The sequence below is a fragment of the Podarcis pityusensis genome (assembly GCF_964106645.2).
Source record: "Podarcis pityusensis genome assembly, chromosome: 4".
Classification (NCBI taxonomy): Eukaryota; Metazoa; Chordata; class Lepidosauria; order Squamata; family Lacertidae; genus Podarcis; species Podarcis pityusensis.
The window spans coordinates 57,139,070-57,155,737 of NC_138027.1; the positions used below are offsets into that span (position 1 = coordinate 57,139,070).

Genomic DNA, 16,668 nt, shown 5'->3' on the forward strand with positions numbered 1-16,668 from the left:
CTGATTTGATCACAAGTCATTTGGCATTTATGCGGCCTTCCTATGGAATTTATTAGGTGACAGTTATTGCCCCATTTTTAGAAATCCATACTGAATATAATTTTATGACATTTCTACATCATAATTCCTTTTATTTGGACTTTAATACTTACTATATACAATAGTAGGAGGAAGAGAGAGACTGACTGATTACTATACTTGATCCAGTGCATCACCTGGTGTGTTTTGTTATACTGAGTTTCACACAGACACAGACTTTATATAATTTTCATCTCGACTCATTATGTTTCTGCAAATTTCTCCCCTAACCTTCTAGGTGTTCTTGGTGAAACTAGCTCTACGTAAGGTCCTAGGAGAGCAGCAGATGAGTATTTTTAATATCAAAAGTTGGCAACCCTATGAAGACCCCCAAAATCCATAAAATGTTAAGCCATAATAAATTTGTTAGTGCCAGATGAATTTTAGTTGCTTGCGCTCAAGAGGATAGAATTGTACACAAAAAGAAAGACCTTGTATACGTTCCAGTGACTGTGTGGAGACTGGGGATAGGACCAGGGAACATGGTTCTGTTTCCTTTTCCATGTATTCCGTATACCAGCCTTTCCCAACTTAGCGCCTTTCAGATGTTTTGGACTATAACTCCCATCAGCCTCAGCTAGCACAGAGTTTTGGAAGCTGTAATCCAAAACACTCTGGAGGACACCCGATCAGGAAACACCGTAATATTTGTGTGGGGGTGGAAAACATCTGAGGAGCCCTTCTGTTTTCCATGTAAATAAAAGACTTTACAAAAAGATCAGCTGTAAGGGAAACCCAAATAGATGTATCTTTAAAAAAAAACACCCACACTTTTTTTAAAAAAAAGGATTGCAAGGCAGATTATTTCAACAACTGTTTATTTAAATATTAAATAAAACACAACTAATCATTTTGGTGTACATCTCTTTAACATAAGAAACAAAATGATCTCGTCATGATAAAAAATAAAACTATACATCTTAATTAAACCAATCACATAGTGTATTTAAATAATCTATTGCATTGCAGTCTGCAAAACAGTACTGTCAAGAACACTACAAGGGGGAGGGAAAGGAGACACAAACCCTGAAATGTTGAAAATGACCTTTTTCTACTTCAGAATAGTTTCAAAGCATTTTCTATAGCAATTGGGGACGGGGGGCTCAAGAAGTAAAGTGCTTGTCATTGCTTAGAACAAAAAGTTGTTTTTTGTGGCCTCTTGATCTATGGTAGAAAATAAAGTAAAAAGACAGAAATGGTTGGGGTGGGGAATGCAGTTCATAAAATAACATGTTGCTACCGTTTTACGAAAATGAAGGCAACGTTGCTGCTTTGTGACGGATCTTGCTCCCACTCCTTGTAGCCACTCCTACAAACCACACACCAAACCGCCTTGCAAGTTAGCATGAGTCTGGCATTTTCTCTGCCGAAAGGCACCAGTCAGAGAGAAGGTTGTACGGAGTTATTTCCCTTCACCTTGGAGATTCCAGAACACAAAGCAGCAGCAGCAAACTGAAGACACGTCAATATAGATACTGTACACAGATAAAGAGGTTGAAAAGCCACAGATAGATCTATACAACTTTATCTCCCTCCTCACTACCACCACAGACAGACAGTCTTTGGCTTATTTATTTAAAAAAATAGCTTTTTTTTCTTTTTCTTTTTTTACATATATAACACTGCAGGTTGCAAGAAGCAGTAGTAGTAACTTGAAGGCACCCCTGTGTTACATTTAGAAATGGGTCCTTAAAAGTGTTAGACAGAATGAAGCTGTTTTCAGACATTTGAATGGTAATTTTGGCCAAGCTTGCTCACCTGCTACTGACAATTGATCTCCCACACTCTTTACCCCGCCAACTATGTATTAGGTCAAAGGAAGACCCGCTGTGGTCTCCCTGCTCCCTGTGACATCCATTGCCAGGCTTCCACTGGTATCAACAAAAGCCATTCTCTGGTCAGAGGAAGCAAATGCCAGGGAACTCCAAAAAGCTTATTTCAAAAGCCAAGTAGTGTATATTGTCTTCTGAGTCCTATATGTGTGCACGCACACACACAGATTATTAAAACCGCAAATAAAAATGCCTAAAATAAAAACAACAACCCTCTCGTCTATTAGTATACAAAACAACAAAACCCAGAAGTTGTGCTGTTCATCTCACTTAAACTAGTTTGTTCAAAAAACGACTGTTTACGAAGAATATCAAGTTGTGCTATCCTATTTCCTTTTGACTGTCAGTATAATTGTCACAACCTTTTGAATATTGCACGTTTCCCCAACGAGACTGTTCAGTTTGGACCCTGATAACGAAATGCATAAAAATCTTATTAGCAGCGGCATTAATTGTGTGCAGCACTGAGAGACATCCCATAGGCAACCTCAAAGCATTTGATAGTGCTTTTCAAGGGGTGGCAGAGGGAAGGGAGGTAAAAGAAGAATTTAAAAAGAAAGCCTTCCCACACAAGCACCTCTTAGCAATTCTGCTCCCATCACCTCTGCGGTATTCCATGGGCATCTCCTCATTGATGCACAGACATTTTCCTACTGTTGAACCTCACCACCACCGGAAGAGAGAAAGGCAGGAACACAATTTGTAGTCTGGTAACAGAACCGCCAGAGGACAAATTAATTGCTTCTAATGAATACAAACTACCCTTAGCTGCTACAAGTGAGAGACTAAGCAGAAAAGTTCACAGTTTCCTCTTAAGGTATAAACCTTTGAGTAAGGGAGAATATAAAGTAAAGAGAGGTACTGGTTCCTTTAACAAGAGTATAAAAACAAATAATGCGTAATAATTTTGTCATTATTCCCCTATCAACGATTAATGTGACACAAAAGCATCTGTGTTTATGTTTGTGGGTGGCGGTTTTTTCTTGCTTGTCGTCTTTAAGAAAAGAGGTAATTATCGTCTTCACAAATCCATAAACAAATATTGTGAATAGGGTGGCTCTGGTCCCTTCTTTGAAAAGCCTTCCCCTGCTACACCACAACCATTGACAGCCGTCAAAGTCTTGCATAACAGCAGAGCTGTATTGGCCTGACTTTAATACAGTACCAGAAAAGTGTTCTCCTGTGCCCTCCCCACCCACCCCCACTTCCCTGTCATTCTTTTCTTCCAAAAACAAAAAAGTGTTTTTTTTTCTCCTTTCAGTTTCTGGTTACATTTGTTCAGTGCAAGTACAGTTGAAGCCAAAAGACGCAAGTATTGCTTTTTTCTTTTAGTTCTATAAAGTTTGGGGCTTTACTAAGCCAAATGGCCTCTTCACATATTTCAAACAGGTTATTGCTTCTGAGTTTTTACTGTTGCAAAAAATAATAAAAATCACCCATCTGCAGATCGTAGCGAGAGCAGCACACTCTTCCAAAAGAGAGGTGTGTGAATCACGAGAACTGGAAAGCAGGAAGGGGGGAGGGGAATCTTATTTGACTAAGACGAACTTCCCCATCTGGGTGGATGTAAGGTCCTCCATTTCAAAGTCCCCATGCTGCAAAGTAACTGCATCATAGCTCGGAGATTGCACAGCAAAGCCATTCTGCTGAGAAAACATGGAGGCGATGGGGGAGACATTGCTACTGATGTGCAGGTGGGTGTCTAGGAGGTGAGCAGCTGAAGTTACTGGAGAAACACTGACTCCAAACAGGTGAGGCTGGAGAAACTGGGTGTTGCGGAAGGCAAACTCTAATGAGTTCTCGCTCTGCAGTTCGGACAGGGGGAAGGAACTGGATGCTTTGCTTCCTGTAGTGTCAGGCATGAGGATGGTGTGCGACTGGGACACCTGAGAAGGTTGGTGACAGGCTGGCTGGTGATGTTGTAACTGGAGCATTCTGGATACAAGAAAGAAGAGAGTGGAGAAGTTATCCATTTTTAATATGCTTCCTTGGGGTTGTTCTCACATTACAGCCTCTGTCCCTCACACCTTGGCATTAGAAGCATTTGTCTTTGCAAGTCATGACAGCAGATTTGGTGGGGGGAAAACATTCTTCTGCATGACTAAGCCATTGGTACAGAGTCTCCCTTGTGGGTTGCAGCCCTACACAGACATTCCATCTCTATGTGTGTGGTGGGAAATGGGGATCTTGCCAGCTTAGCCCATCCCATCCTCCGTGGTTTGCTTGCCTCACCCAAAATGCTGTTTGCAAGTTTAGCTATGTGTGTACAACCCAGCATGCACAGATCCTACCCACACCACCCGGAGATCTGAAAATCAAGAGGCACAGTTCAGTGTGGTCTGAGCTTATGTGGATACTAGGCTCTACATAGCCCCTGTACATAAGAGGATGACCCGGGGTGGGGCTGGTGTGATTTGCATCCCCACCATGCACACAGTTTGGATGTCTGCGCAGGACTCTGTGTGATGCAGAAGCAATGTAAGATGCTAAAAAGAATCCTTCCATGCCTGAAAATACTAAGAACAAATCTTATGACAACAGCTGGAATTCCTCCCACCCCCAATAACAATAATAATAAGCCCATTGAAAGCAGTGGGCTTCAGTTAGCCCTGGCTAACCTAAGCCCACCCATTTATGTTTAAACCTGAGCAACCCATTTAAGCAACCCATTTATGTTTAAACCTGAGCACCCTATATCGCAAACTGATGCTTTAAGTGGAACTAGCGATGCTAGCATCAGATCACACATCATGTCCCAAAAGTGATGTGGAAAATAAACAGCTCGTCTGTTTTCAATGTGAAGGCAAGGTCATGATATATACTAAGCTACTGTTACAATAGCCAGTGTGCTGCTCTCTCACCTCTGCTGCTGAAGCACCTCTTCAAGGAGGTTCCTGCTCTCTCTGCTGCTTACGCCGCTGCCACCATTTCCCCCGCTGCTGTATACGCAGGCACTCTGCTGAGAATGCTGGAAAGGACTCGTGCCGTTCCGTGCTACCCGAGCAGATGAGGACTGACACACCTGGCGAGCGAGCCCTTTGATTTTATTCAGTCCCAGAAAACCTTTGGCTCTAGCATTCTTCCGTAGCTGCTGTCTAAACGCCTTCAAGCCTATAAAGCAAAGAAGAAGAAGGAGAGTTATAAATCTACCAGCATGACATGTTGACATTGTCTTTGGACACACACATTACTTGCACCTACTACAGACCTGCTGCAGCTCATTTCCCCACCAATCAGGAACCTCGTACAAGAGCCACAGAAGACAAATAGAACCCAATTTCATCTGCCAAGCAGCTCCTCTTTTCCCAACTTCCATATCTTATAAACTGCACTGTTGCATTTTCAGGTTATTTCATGGGATGGGCAAATAAAATGTGTGCAGATGGTCTGTGCTAATCTTATGATGAAAGGAGGAGTCTGGCATATTGATTACAGAACTACAAAAAGCGAATACTTGATGTATCTACTGTGTGTGTTTATGGACTGGTATTGCTTACATAGCAAGAAAATAATTACCTTGCGTTAGTGAGGTATCAGATGCCCTCCTTCCTTCCTGGAAGCTGACCGGCAACAGAGAAGCACCACCCAGACAGCCCTGAGCCTGCAATACTGGTGTGTCCGAATGGGAAGTCGGAAACGATGATGTAACTCTGGCTGTCGCTGGGTGACCAAGCATCATCTGATCTTCCAAACAGTTGCTCAAAGCCACAGAGCCATCATTTGCTGATGAAGTGAGGCAGCTGTCAGAACTGGTTCCTTCCGTAGGGCTTGCGGAAGAGGAAATGACTATACCTACAAAAAGAAGCAGATGGGTTGGAAGAGACCGCCTGCAAAATGGATACAGAAGTTAAAGAAGAGTGTTGGAAATAAGATTACTCTCCCCACCCAAAGAAAATCTACCATTAACCGAAGCCTCAGACCACAATGCAAACAAGTATAAAACTCACAAGGCTTTGTACGTGGCAGGCGTGCCATCCCAGTTATGGCAGCAATGTAGTCTTGTAGGGTGATTTTATTGCTAAAGCAAGTAATAATACAATAGGGGATCCTTGCTCTATCAAGTGCAGCTGCAATAGTTATCTTGGTTTTAGGGCTTACATGGCCTTTTCCAGGGGACAGGATGAAGGTACGGGAATAGTGTTGACACTATTGTGAGTTTGTGTGGTGTGTGTTTAGTAAAGGTAGCACACAAATCATGGCAGGTTCTGTAGCTTACCAGGAGGGAGAAGGATGTGCTGGGGAGGTTAACCCGCCAGTGTGCTTGCACTGCACTGACCTCCCTGCCATCTCTTCCCTCTCCTCCCTGGAAAGCAACATCAACCTACCAGCCAAGAAGCTAGCATAGCTGGCTAGAACTCCGTGTCAGAGGCAAAATATCCTGCTTCCAAAAGCCATGGAATGCAGCGAGAGATGCAAACTGTTCACTAAGCTTCAAAAACACACCCCATAGCCACTGAAGTACCAAAGAGTGAAAACACACAATTTCCAAAGAAACTAGGGTGGGGAGGGAATGGGAACAGGGAAGAATAAAAAAAGTAAATAAAACAGTTAACAAAAACTATGGTCTGATGTTCAGACTTGCACTTTTAAATTAAATGGTTACATGAAGTGCTCTATTGTTTTGGGGAGCAACAGAGAACGAAGAGAGAGGGAATTAAAAGGTTTTAAGAGGGCATGGCTAGGGAAAGAGCCTGTTTTGCTTGTCTCAAGAAAAATAATAGGAAATGGCTTTATACAGAGTCAAGTAGCATTGCCTACAATGACTGGCAGCTGCTCTCCAGGGTTTCAAGCACAAATCTCTCCCAGCTCTACCTGCAGACTTCCAGGATTGAACCAACAGCTCTGCTGCTGAGTTATTATATATTCTCAATGGTGCTCATACCACCATCTTCCAACTATGGGAATCCCAGCTATGGGGCTCATATTTTGACAAAATGTTGACAAACACCGCAGCTACAATGCTTAAAAAAGGAAATTCTCTCTACAAAGATGATCATGCTTGGGTAAATGTCGTTCAGATTTCCAATAACCATTACATGTTTATTGTGCACTGGAAGGAAAAGCCCCATTCTGGAATAGGCCTGTGAGAGTTACTTGGCTGTTTGGCTCCAAAGCCAAATGTTTTAAATAGCCTACTGTGAATAAATGCACTAAACAGAGGCACAAAAAAACTTTGGTGTCTGTCAACATGTTGTTTAAAGCACAAAAAGGAAACACTCTTCTACCCTCTATGTATATCCTTCTTGCAAACACTTACATGGTGGAGAACACTGATAAAAATGAGTTGTCACTTCAGCCAGCGTGTGCCTTCGGCTTGTGTTGATGGGGAGGCGAATGGGGTTGAAGGCTTTAATTTCCTCCTCCAGCTCTTTGTCTTGCCTGACCTCCTCACTGATGGTGGTTTCCAGGAGGCTGTTTGGAGAGATTGAGCGATTCCGAAAAAGACTGTTGAAGTTCGGGTCCACGGGAAAGAACATAGGCTGAAAGGTCAAAAAATACAGGAAGTGATAGAGTGCCCTTGTTTGGTGCTTCCCCACATTCCTCTCCCCAACGATCCCTTCATTATCATAGCTGCTTGGGTACCCTGTGTATTATGCCTCTATGATATCCTTCAAGGGATTTTTTATTCAGTTTTATGAATTTAACATGGGAGTGCAAAACAAATAAAAAGATGGATGGGGTGGCTATTTAAATGCATCCTAGACCTTTTTGCCCCCAGGTCTCTCTCTCTCTCTCTCTCTCTCTCTCTCTCACACACACACACACACACACACACACACAAAAACACAGGCATGCACACTTCCTTCAATCAAACATGAAATGAGGACGCTAGCAGCACCAACCTGTAATGGGTTGTTTATGTCACAATCCATTTCTGCCTGCAAGGGCGACTGAATCAGATTCTGGGGCTGCTGGTAGAACAGAGATGATCTCAAGGTCTCGCTGGCAAGGCTGTTCTGAGGCAACTGAAGCCAAAGAAGGATTGAGAGAACAATCATTACCAACCGCTCTTGTAACTAGAACAAATACATTAAGCTTGAAAGGCTACACGGGTATGGATCAATATGAAAGGATGAATTAATTTGCTCTTCAATAAATACATATCCATACAGAGTTCCAAGTAATACAGAGGTTAGGACATTGCACAGGATGCAGATCCTGTCTGCTTAATGCTTCACAGACGGAGATTTCCTGCAGCCTATAGTTTTTACACTTGTATAATTCATTCTACATCCTCCTGAGTGCTTGCAGAATTTTGGTTTTAAACCTGAAGCTTCCTGTCAACACTGAGGATGGGTACAAGAAACCTCCTCCCCACCCGCTTCCTATCCCCTGCTGAAAAATGTCCTTTGATCTCAGGCATAAAAAGAAACATGAGGAAAATGCCACTCTTGGTCACACAAAATATAAGCTACTGCCCCAGAAGCAGAATATGCAGCAGAATATATACTTCTTAAAAGGACAGAGAGGAACTGGTGTGACCTTATGAAGGACAGCGCATCATCTTACCTCAATGTTGCTGAAGTCTGAGCTCCTTGGCCTTTGCTGACGGCTGCTTACTGGGCGATTTGACAACTGATTGCTTCGGTACTCCTTGAGACGCTCCAGGAGAAGGTAATAAATTGCAGCGAAATGATTGTAGCTGCTGTTTTGTAGCGACTAGAGGAGACAGGAGAGAGAAAGGCAGCTGTTAATAGATTGCTTGGTTCAAAAGGGGAGTGCCACCTCTTCGCTAAAGGTCAGAAGGTCAAGACGCGTTTACTTGGAAGAATGAGCCCCCGAAATCAAGAGGGATTCTACAAAATGATGCATTTAAAATAGAGGGGTTGGGATGTGTGCATTATCAGAAGCAACACAAGCCCATTCTCAGAAGACAAAAAACCTTGGTCATGTGTGCTTTCAAGTTACGTCTCATATGTCCTATATTTCCCTCTTATCAGCCAGGTATGTCTGCAGCCTAATAATTCAGTCTCGTGCCTATAGTGCCATATTTGAGAAGCACCCTGCCTGGCTTCCAGATAACGTGGAAGAAATTCTACCAAGCAACACACCACTTTTTAGCACCACCACAACATGGGGCACCATTTTCAAAATTTGAAATCTAAATGGGAAACATATTACCCTTTCCTATAGAGCACAATGTCTATTCCAATATTTTATAAGGGACAAGGGCTTCTCAGATGCCAAACATGTAGCTAAGGGCTCACCTCAACTGTTCTCTGCCTATCAATCCCAAGAGTATGCATGATCCCAAGGACTTGTTCGTTGTAGTCACCCAGGTTAGAGTTGTAGTTATGCATGGAGAATGACAAAGACTGCTGCTGCTGAAGGGAAGGGTCTGCCTGCATCCACTTGTGCTGCTTTATTTGGGCAATTGTGATTCGTTTTGTGGGATCTACAACCAGCATTCGTCGAATCAGCATTTCACAGTCTGTTGAAAGACAAGACACAAAACCGAAACATGAATATAGATATTAAGAGGCAAGACACATCACTGAAAGCTAAACTAGTGGCACTACTTTTTATCCTTACCCATAAAAGAGCACCAAACAACTGTCTGATAACCTAAGGTAAATCTATCTCTTCATGGCTATTTTGCAATTGTATCACATACCACTCAAAAGAGTTTAAGCTGTTTTTGAGTCTATATGCTGAAAAAGATGAAAAATTAACTTGTTCTTTTTTCCACAGCATGAGCAAGATGTAAGTTATTGGGGAACTGTAGCAAAGTGTTGATATTTCAGTCTTTGACAGAATGTCCTAGTTTTAATGACTGAATGAATTTAAAATAATTTTTAATATGCCCCTTTTCATTAAATAAAATATAAGCCACTACAGCCAGAGTGTCATCCTCTTCTACACAGATTTGCCTTTGTACATGTCAAAGAAAATCTACCTGGGAAATGTATGTTTTCACTATCAACATAGATCTAAAGGGTTCATCTAAACACCAAAAACAGGATTATGCAAGACAAAAGCTTTTATCTGGAAAATCTGGTTCAAAACCTAAAAATCTGACAAATAACTAGAAAACAGGAAAGGAATTGTGGATTTCTAACGCCAGAAAGATTGGTAAACACACCTTGTGACATGAAGTAGGGAATGCGGAATCGTCCTTCGAGCACCCTTTGTCTTAAAGATGGCAGATTGGGTCCATCAAATGGCAGAGAGCCACAGACAAGGACATAAAGCACAACGCCAAGGCTCTGCCAAGAAATAAAAACAGTGCAATATATGAATGCCTGAAATGCAGTCAGCGAAGTTTGTCAAGCATCACCATCTTGGAAAATTAATACACAACCAGAAATCTAATACAGAATGCAATACCTACCCATATATCAAGATGCGGACCTTCATATTCCTTTCCTTCAAAGACTTCAGGGGCTGCATAAGGTGGGCTCCCACACCACGTAGAGAGAGGCTCTCCAGATTTGTAGAAGTTTCCAAACCCAAAGTCTGTAGAGGAAGATGAATGAAATATTGCTTTATATTTTTTAAAATACACTTGTAATTAAAGCAAGCAGGGGCACTGCAAGGGACCTCTATGTATTTGTTTTGTTTTTGTATTTCAGTATTGGATTTTATTCTTTTATTTATTGTGAGCTGTTCAGAGAAAGTATGTCACTGAGCAGCTTATATAAATCCAGTAAATAAATAAATTGCACCTATGCTTCTTTGCAAAGTATTATATATAATCCATTCAGCAGGTTCATAAACATAGAATTACAAAGGTTCTGCCTATTGCGGCATCACACAAATAAGTTGTTCATACAAGGATTTCATGAAGCCCTACTAAGTTTTTTAGTGACCTCATCTGTGCAACCATTCTCACCTGCAAGCTTGATGTTCATGTTAGAGTCTAACAACAGGTTCTCCGTTTTGAGGTCTCTGTGCACTATATGATGACTGTGGCAATATTCTACAGCTGAAAGGATCTGCCAGAACTTCTTCCGTGCTTCACTCTCACTCAGGTGACCATGGGAAGTCAAGTGATCTGCCAAAGACAATGACAAAAGGGTCAAATACTAAATGCCACAGACAAACTTCTCCTTTGACCCCCAACTAGACTTTCCTCCTTCAGTGTTGTGACCTTTACTTTCGATATCTAAGAATTAGGATCGAAATCCTCAGCTTCTGTACCCTCATAAAACAACACGCCCACAAAGAAATTCCCATTATTTGGACTTCAGCTAATTAAGGAATTCATTTATATCAGGCTTTGCAGCCTAGACCAGACAAATGCTTGTCTGTTCAAAGCACAGTTATCTGAAGTAGAGTGTAACCCATATAATCCTATGTCTGTAGAAGTCTACAGATGAACAAAGCCCACATTTATCCGAATGCTAAGATGCATGCTCCTCACCCAACATTCAAGTTACTAAGGAAGTGTCTACTGCTATGCTTTGATAAGAACTTACCAAACATTTCTCCATTTTTTGCAAATTCAGTTACAATGTAAAGCATATCTTTTGTCTCCATAACCTAATAAGGGTATAGAGGGAGAGGAGAAAGAGAGAAGGGGGGGGGGGGACCAGAATGCATTAAAGATACAGGCCTTTGAAATATTTAATATACTTTGAATATCAAATGCATTTGCTCCACAGAAAAGAGCTAAACGAAAAGACCAGGCTTCCCTGCATGAACCTAATATTGTTTCCATACAGAGATACTTCAATAGCATCCACCTCTTCCTTCAATGTCCATAATTTATTACATTAACGTATATTAACTACACAGGCGTATCATGTTATTTAAGGACCGTTAACAGGACTCATGATCTCACTGTTAGGAAGCAGGTGACCGACACATTCAGAAGGTGGAACAAAAAGCAAACAAGAACTATCCAAGCGCCCCATTCACACTTGGTATTGTGTAGGTTTATTCATTCAGTAAGTTACTAGATGTGCCTGTCTATCCATAACAGCTTCCTCTGTGTGCACAGCTATTTCTCAACATCCATCAACACTGAAGTGTGAATGGCAATTTCAGTATCAATTTATTTCTAAAAGGCATTACCGCCTGCAAAATAAGTTTAAAATGACCTAAAGCATTTTTTAAAATATGGTTCAAATTCTTTCAAAAAAATAAATTTAACACGTTGCTCCCCGAGACTGCCTCTCCTGCTTTACAGCATCAAATGATAAATATAAAACATCCGTCAAAGACAGCTCTCCCAAACAGAACTGTACTTTCTGGTTCAGTAAATTCTGGCTTACAAAAAAGGATTAAGAACCACAAAGCAGCATCAGTGTCTTTTCAGAAACTATATTTTTTAAGATTCTGCAATGAGGTTTGACTATCAAAGGCAGAGAAAGGCGCTCTCATCCCACATATAAACATAATGAAAAATATAAATTTTAAATATATATACATAGAGAGAAGTGACAGGAAAGAGTAAGACATTTAAAATGTTCTGGGAAAGAGGCCAATTGGATTAAAATTAGACAGTGCTGTTGAAACTAAGTCAACACTATCCTTCCACCCCCAAACTGGCATTTCACCTAATTCCTGCAGCTCAGACTCCTCCACCAAAGGGGTGCATCAAAAAATGAACACAGAAAAGACGTGTAGGTAGAAATACTATCCTCTCCTCCTCACAAAAACAGCTTCTAAAAACACTTTCCTGGTTCAGCTGAGTAGCCTAATTCAGCAATGAGAGGATTTAAACAATATTCAATGCCTGAAATATTATTTTGACCTGGACTATTTTATAGAAAGGAAATAAAAATTATCTGTCAGGTAGGTAGAGTGATGACAAATAGACCTAAATATGTGTTACAGCAGTTCATATTGGAGCCATATATGTGTACTTTAAAAATAATACTGCCACCAAAACAAGTTTCTCACTGGCTCTGCTTTTCATATTTGCGAAGCTTATCCTTGCTCATCTTCCCAAAGATATTTTCTAGGCATCTTATATTATGGCAATTGTTACTGTACACTGAACTTAAGAGCAGCTATATTCTTAAGCCACGTTTAACATTTTCTTCTTCCTTAGACAAAAAGTCACTCACCACCTTCCTCTTAAATCCATAAGGTGCTCTTTAAGATGAGTAAGAGGAACTTCCACCAAACACTAATTAGATAAGATGTTTAGCATTTGTAAATTCAATTCTGCTCACCAGATGCAGAGTACATCAGTTTTTGTTCTTTTTTAAAGGAATGCATGTGCTGAAAATACAACTGAGCTAGAACAAATTGCATAGTATTTCACTGTGGCTTTTGAAGTTCCTAAAACCAAGATTTTAAGAAAACTTCCTGACCCTAAACACATTTACTCAGACAAAGCCCAATTTCAACTGGTAATTCAAATAATCAGCACTGTAAGTAGAGGTTTGATTATGGTTTTGAAAATTCTATAAGCAGAGAAGTATTTTCATCGTGTAAAAGCACAAGGGATTTTAGTTATGTATGCCTACCCAGCACACCTAGCACATCAAATGATTTACAGTCACATTTGAACAATTTATAACTGTTTGAATTGATTTTGAAAACAAAATAACAACCTTCCTAAATATTTAGATGTGAAATACTTTGTCACTTTGTTCCAGCACTGTTTAGAAAAGTAATGCTAATTCATTTCCTGTTGGAAGCCTGTGCATTTTAAGATCATTAGCAGCCAAAGCCATAAGGATAAGTCTAATAGCCAGGTAGTGATCAGAACTTATCTCTTACCTGATACAGCTTGATAATATGGGGGTGGTTCAAAAGCTTCATAATCTGAACCTCTCGATAGATTTTCTCCAAATTGCTTGAATCTAACCGTGTTTTGTCAATAATTTTTATTGCAACCTATAGTTTCAAGAAAACAAACCCAGAACACTTGTAAAATATGGTTTTATACTACTGCACAACATACAAGTACAAATAAAAAAATGTTTTGAAAAACGAATCATATTTGAGAAAGTTAGGGGATCAACAAATGCAATAATAACACAAAGACTCGTTCATTGACTATTCATTTCATTGGAACCAACAGGACTTGTAAACAGGTAAAAGTGAATGTAGCACAATTGTAAGCATGTTTACTTAGAAGTGTCACTAAATTCAACTTACTTACTCCTTAAACTATGCTTAAAGACTGCTACACTTAGAAATCAAAGTGCCAGTCACTGAATTTAACTAAAATGGCAATCACTCCCGATGTTCCGTGTTTTATAATATATTGTCTAGTCCAGATTCAAGAAAATAGATCATAGGTTGACTAAGAAATTCAGCATATATAATTAAACTCCCTCTCTCTCTCTCTCTCTCTCTCTATATATATATATATATAAAACAATTTCGAAGCTTTCAGTGTTTTGATCCAAATCACATATCCCACTAAAGTTCTAGAAAGGTAATGTAAGCTGGAGTTGCACTACACAGCTTATTTCAAAAACTGACAACTACCTAGGAATATCAACTAAGACACCATGTCTTCAGTTTGTTTTAACTATGTCAACAAAAATAATGAAGAGAGCACTAATCACCAATATTTCAAATTCATTTTGAAGTGATTTCAATGTGCAAATTAAACTGCTGCTATTTTAACTACATTCTATTATACAGTCTACTCCAGGGAGTTTCTCTTAATGTACCTAGTTTAGTCCTTATCTGTGGAAAGAGAAAGCCCCACAGAGGAATACTACCAGCTCTTTACAGTTGATTTTCTATACAGATCAAGGCAGCAAATATCAACACACCCACCTGCGTTTTGGTGACTCTGTGTCTGGCCAGTTTTACTACAGCAAAATTGCCTTTTCCCAAGGTCCTCTCAATATCATAGAATCCGACCCGAAGAGGCCTTTGCTGGCTGTGGCTTGAGGTGGGGACAGTTGTATAATCTGACATGATCACCATGGTTTGATTTTGGTGGGTGACAAATGCTATTTAGAAACGTCTACATAAACCTTCCTCTTCCGAGACTGGAATCTGCACCTGCAAGAAGACAAAGTTCCAGTGAATTTTTCAGTGAATTATTATTATTATATATATATAATCTGCCCCACTGAGGTTCTACCAAATTGCCTCGAACTTCAGAAGTTAGTCCTGAGGACTTTTCAACTTGGAGAAAGCGCAACTGACTCTTTCAAAGCTCGCCTAAGATGACTACACAACAAAGGCAATGAAAGGTACTTTTGCAACTTAAAAAAATTAGCAATAAGTAGGAGAAAAGTGCTGGGCAAGTTCTGTCTAGGATGAGGGAAGAAACACGTTCCAGGATCATCTGAAAAACTAACTTCTGCGCCCAATCCATTCAAGTTCCACTAACAATGAATGGGACGGGAATTGGGGGGCGTTAAGACGAGCGCCGCGCAAATCCCCTGCGGCTTGGCGAGTCTTGCAGCTTGGGAACCTCGCCTGGACTATTCACAAGACGACCGTCATCTATACTATATACATATATATGAAGATACAGAAACGCGCCACTAAAAAGCTACCTAGGGGCTGCAGCAAGGGCTTCCCTCAAAGCAGCCGCCGTCCCGGGAGGCAGAGAGAGAGACTAGGCTACCCAGACTGTGTGGGGAGCCCAGGAATGCCCCCGAGGACGGAGCATGAAAGCCACGAGGCGGAGGCGCCGCGGGAAATTCCCCTCGGAAAACTTGCGCCCCGAGTCAGCGCAGCGCCGGCTGCGAGCGTCTCCCCGCGCGCCTCGCTCTCCGACTCTACCTTGCGCTAGGCGGGCTGGCGGGCGGGCTGACTGCTGCTGCCGCCGTCGCCGCCTCCTGCTCCGCGCCCGCCTGCCTGCCTGCCAGGCTCCCAGGCTGCTGCTGCTGCTGCTCTCCCTGCTGCCCTCGCGCTCTGTGTGTGCCGGGGCCAGAGGAGCACGCGGGAAGCCCTCCCTCCGCCCCCTCCGAAAACCGAGACAGGCCCATTGACGTCACTTTGACGCCAGAGCGACGCGCGATTAAGCGCGAGGCTGAATGAGAAGGGAGAGAGAGACATCCAGCCGTTGCCAAGAGACGGGCGGCTCTGACGCGCGCCCAGATGGGCCCGTCGCCCTGGAGATCGGGAAGGTGGGGTGACGTTAGCGCCGAGGGAAAGGGAGAGGGAGGAGGAGGAGGAGGAACGGCCCTCCCCGCTCGAACCGCACCACGTGACCGTTTGTTATCATTGCAGGGGTCGCCCCCTGTCGGAGCCGCAGCGCCTCCAATTAACCCGTCCGGCGCCGGAATTCAGTCTAGGCCCTTTCTCTCTTTTTTTCCCCCCTTTTCCTTTGTTAACCCCTTGTGCCCCGGAGCCCAGTGTGAGATTGGGCGCGTGGAACTCTACGGGCTCTACTGCGTGAGAATGTACGAGACCGTGTGCAAGGGGCGGCCGGAGAGCGGGGCTGCTTGGCAGTTAACGGCCGCACGTGCGCCGCCTCACCCGAGACCCCGATTAACCCCGTAGGCGCCAGTGGGGCGGATTTAACCTCTTGGCCGACGCGGCAAAGCGAGGCAGGCAGGGCGGTGTCGCCCCATCCATGTGCACCGAAATAGGATTAGGCAGCTTCACGCCCCGGCACCCAAGGCAGGGATTAAACCTGGCCGCGGCTCTGAGAGGCTAGGCCGGCAGGAATGGCCTCTCCTCGGGGGCAGCCAGGGGCAGCTCGGCTCAGCTCCTCGCCCGCCCCGGGGGTTGAGGCCTGTGGGGGGGGGGGGTCGCCGGGCTCTCCAGGTGGTTGAGGGGGGAGGCGCCTGTTAAAGTTGGCTTTGAACCCCCCTCGCAAAGGGTCCGAGCTCTCGGGCATATTCGATTTATTTTTTGTTTTGATTTTTGTAACCACGTGTCA

The 16,668-nt window shown here is 42.5% G+C and overlaps 1 protein-coding gene across 2 annotated transcripts; it reads right to left on the reverse strand.

Moving 5' to 3' along the window:
- Positions 1-879: 879 nt before the first annotated feature.
- On the reverse strand, positions 880-15,710 carry SIK1 (salt inducible kinase 1). Of its 2 annotated transcripts, none has more exons than XM_081003739.1 (14): positions 15,564-15,710; positions 14,601-14,831; positions 13,587-13,703; positions 11,330-11,393; positions 10,744-10,905; positions 10,243-10,367; positions 9,994-10,117; positions 9,119-9,342; positions 8,421-8,570; positions 7,754-7,876; positions 7,168-7,390; positions 5,427-5,702; positions 4,772-5,021; positions 880-3,845 (listed from the first exon to the last, which is right to left on the reverse strand). In XM_081003739.1, the coding sequence occupies exons 2-14, from the start codon at positions 14,751-14,753 to the stop codon at positions 3,440-3,442; spliced, it is 2,397 nt and encodes a 798-aa protein (XP_080859865.1). In that variant the 5' UTR covers positions 14,754-14,831; positions 15,564-15,710; the 3' UTR covers positions 880-3,439. The 2 variants fall into 2 exon arrangements, with proteins under 2 accessions (XP_080859865.1, XP_080859866.1); XM_081003740.1 differs by lacking the exon at positions 15,564-15,710 and adding an exon at positions 15,335-15,464.
- Positions 15,711-16,668: the final 958 nt, after the last annotated feature.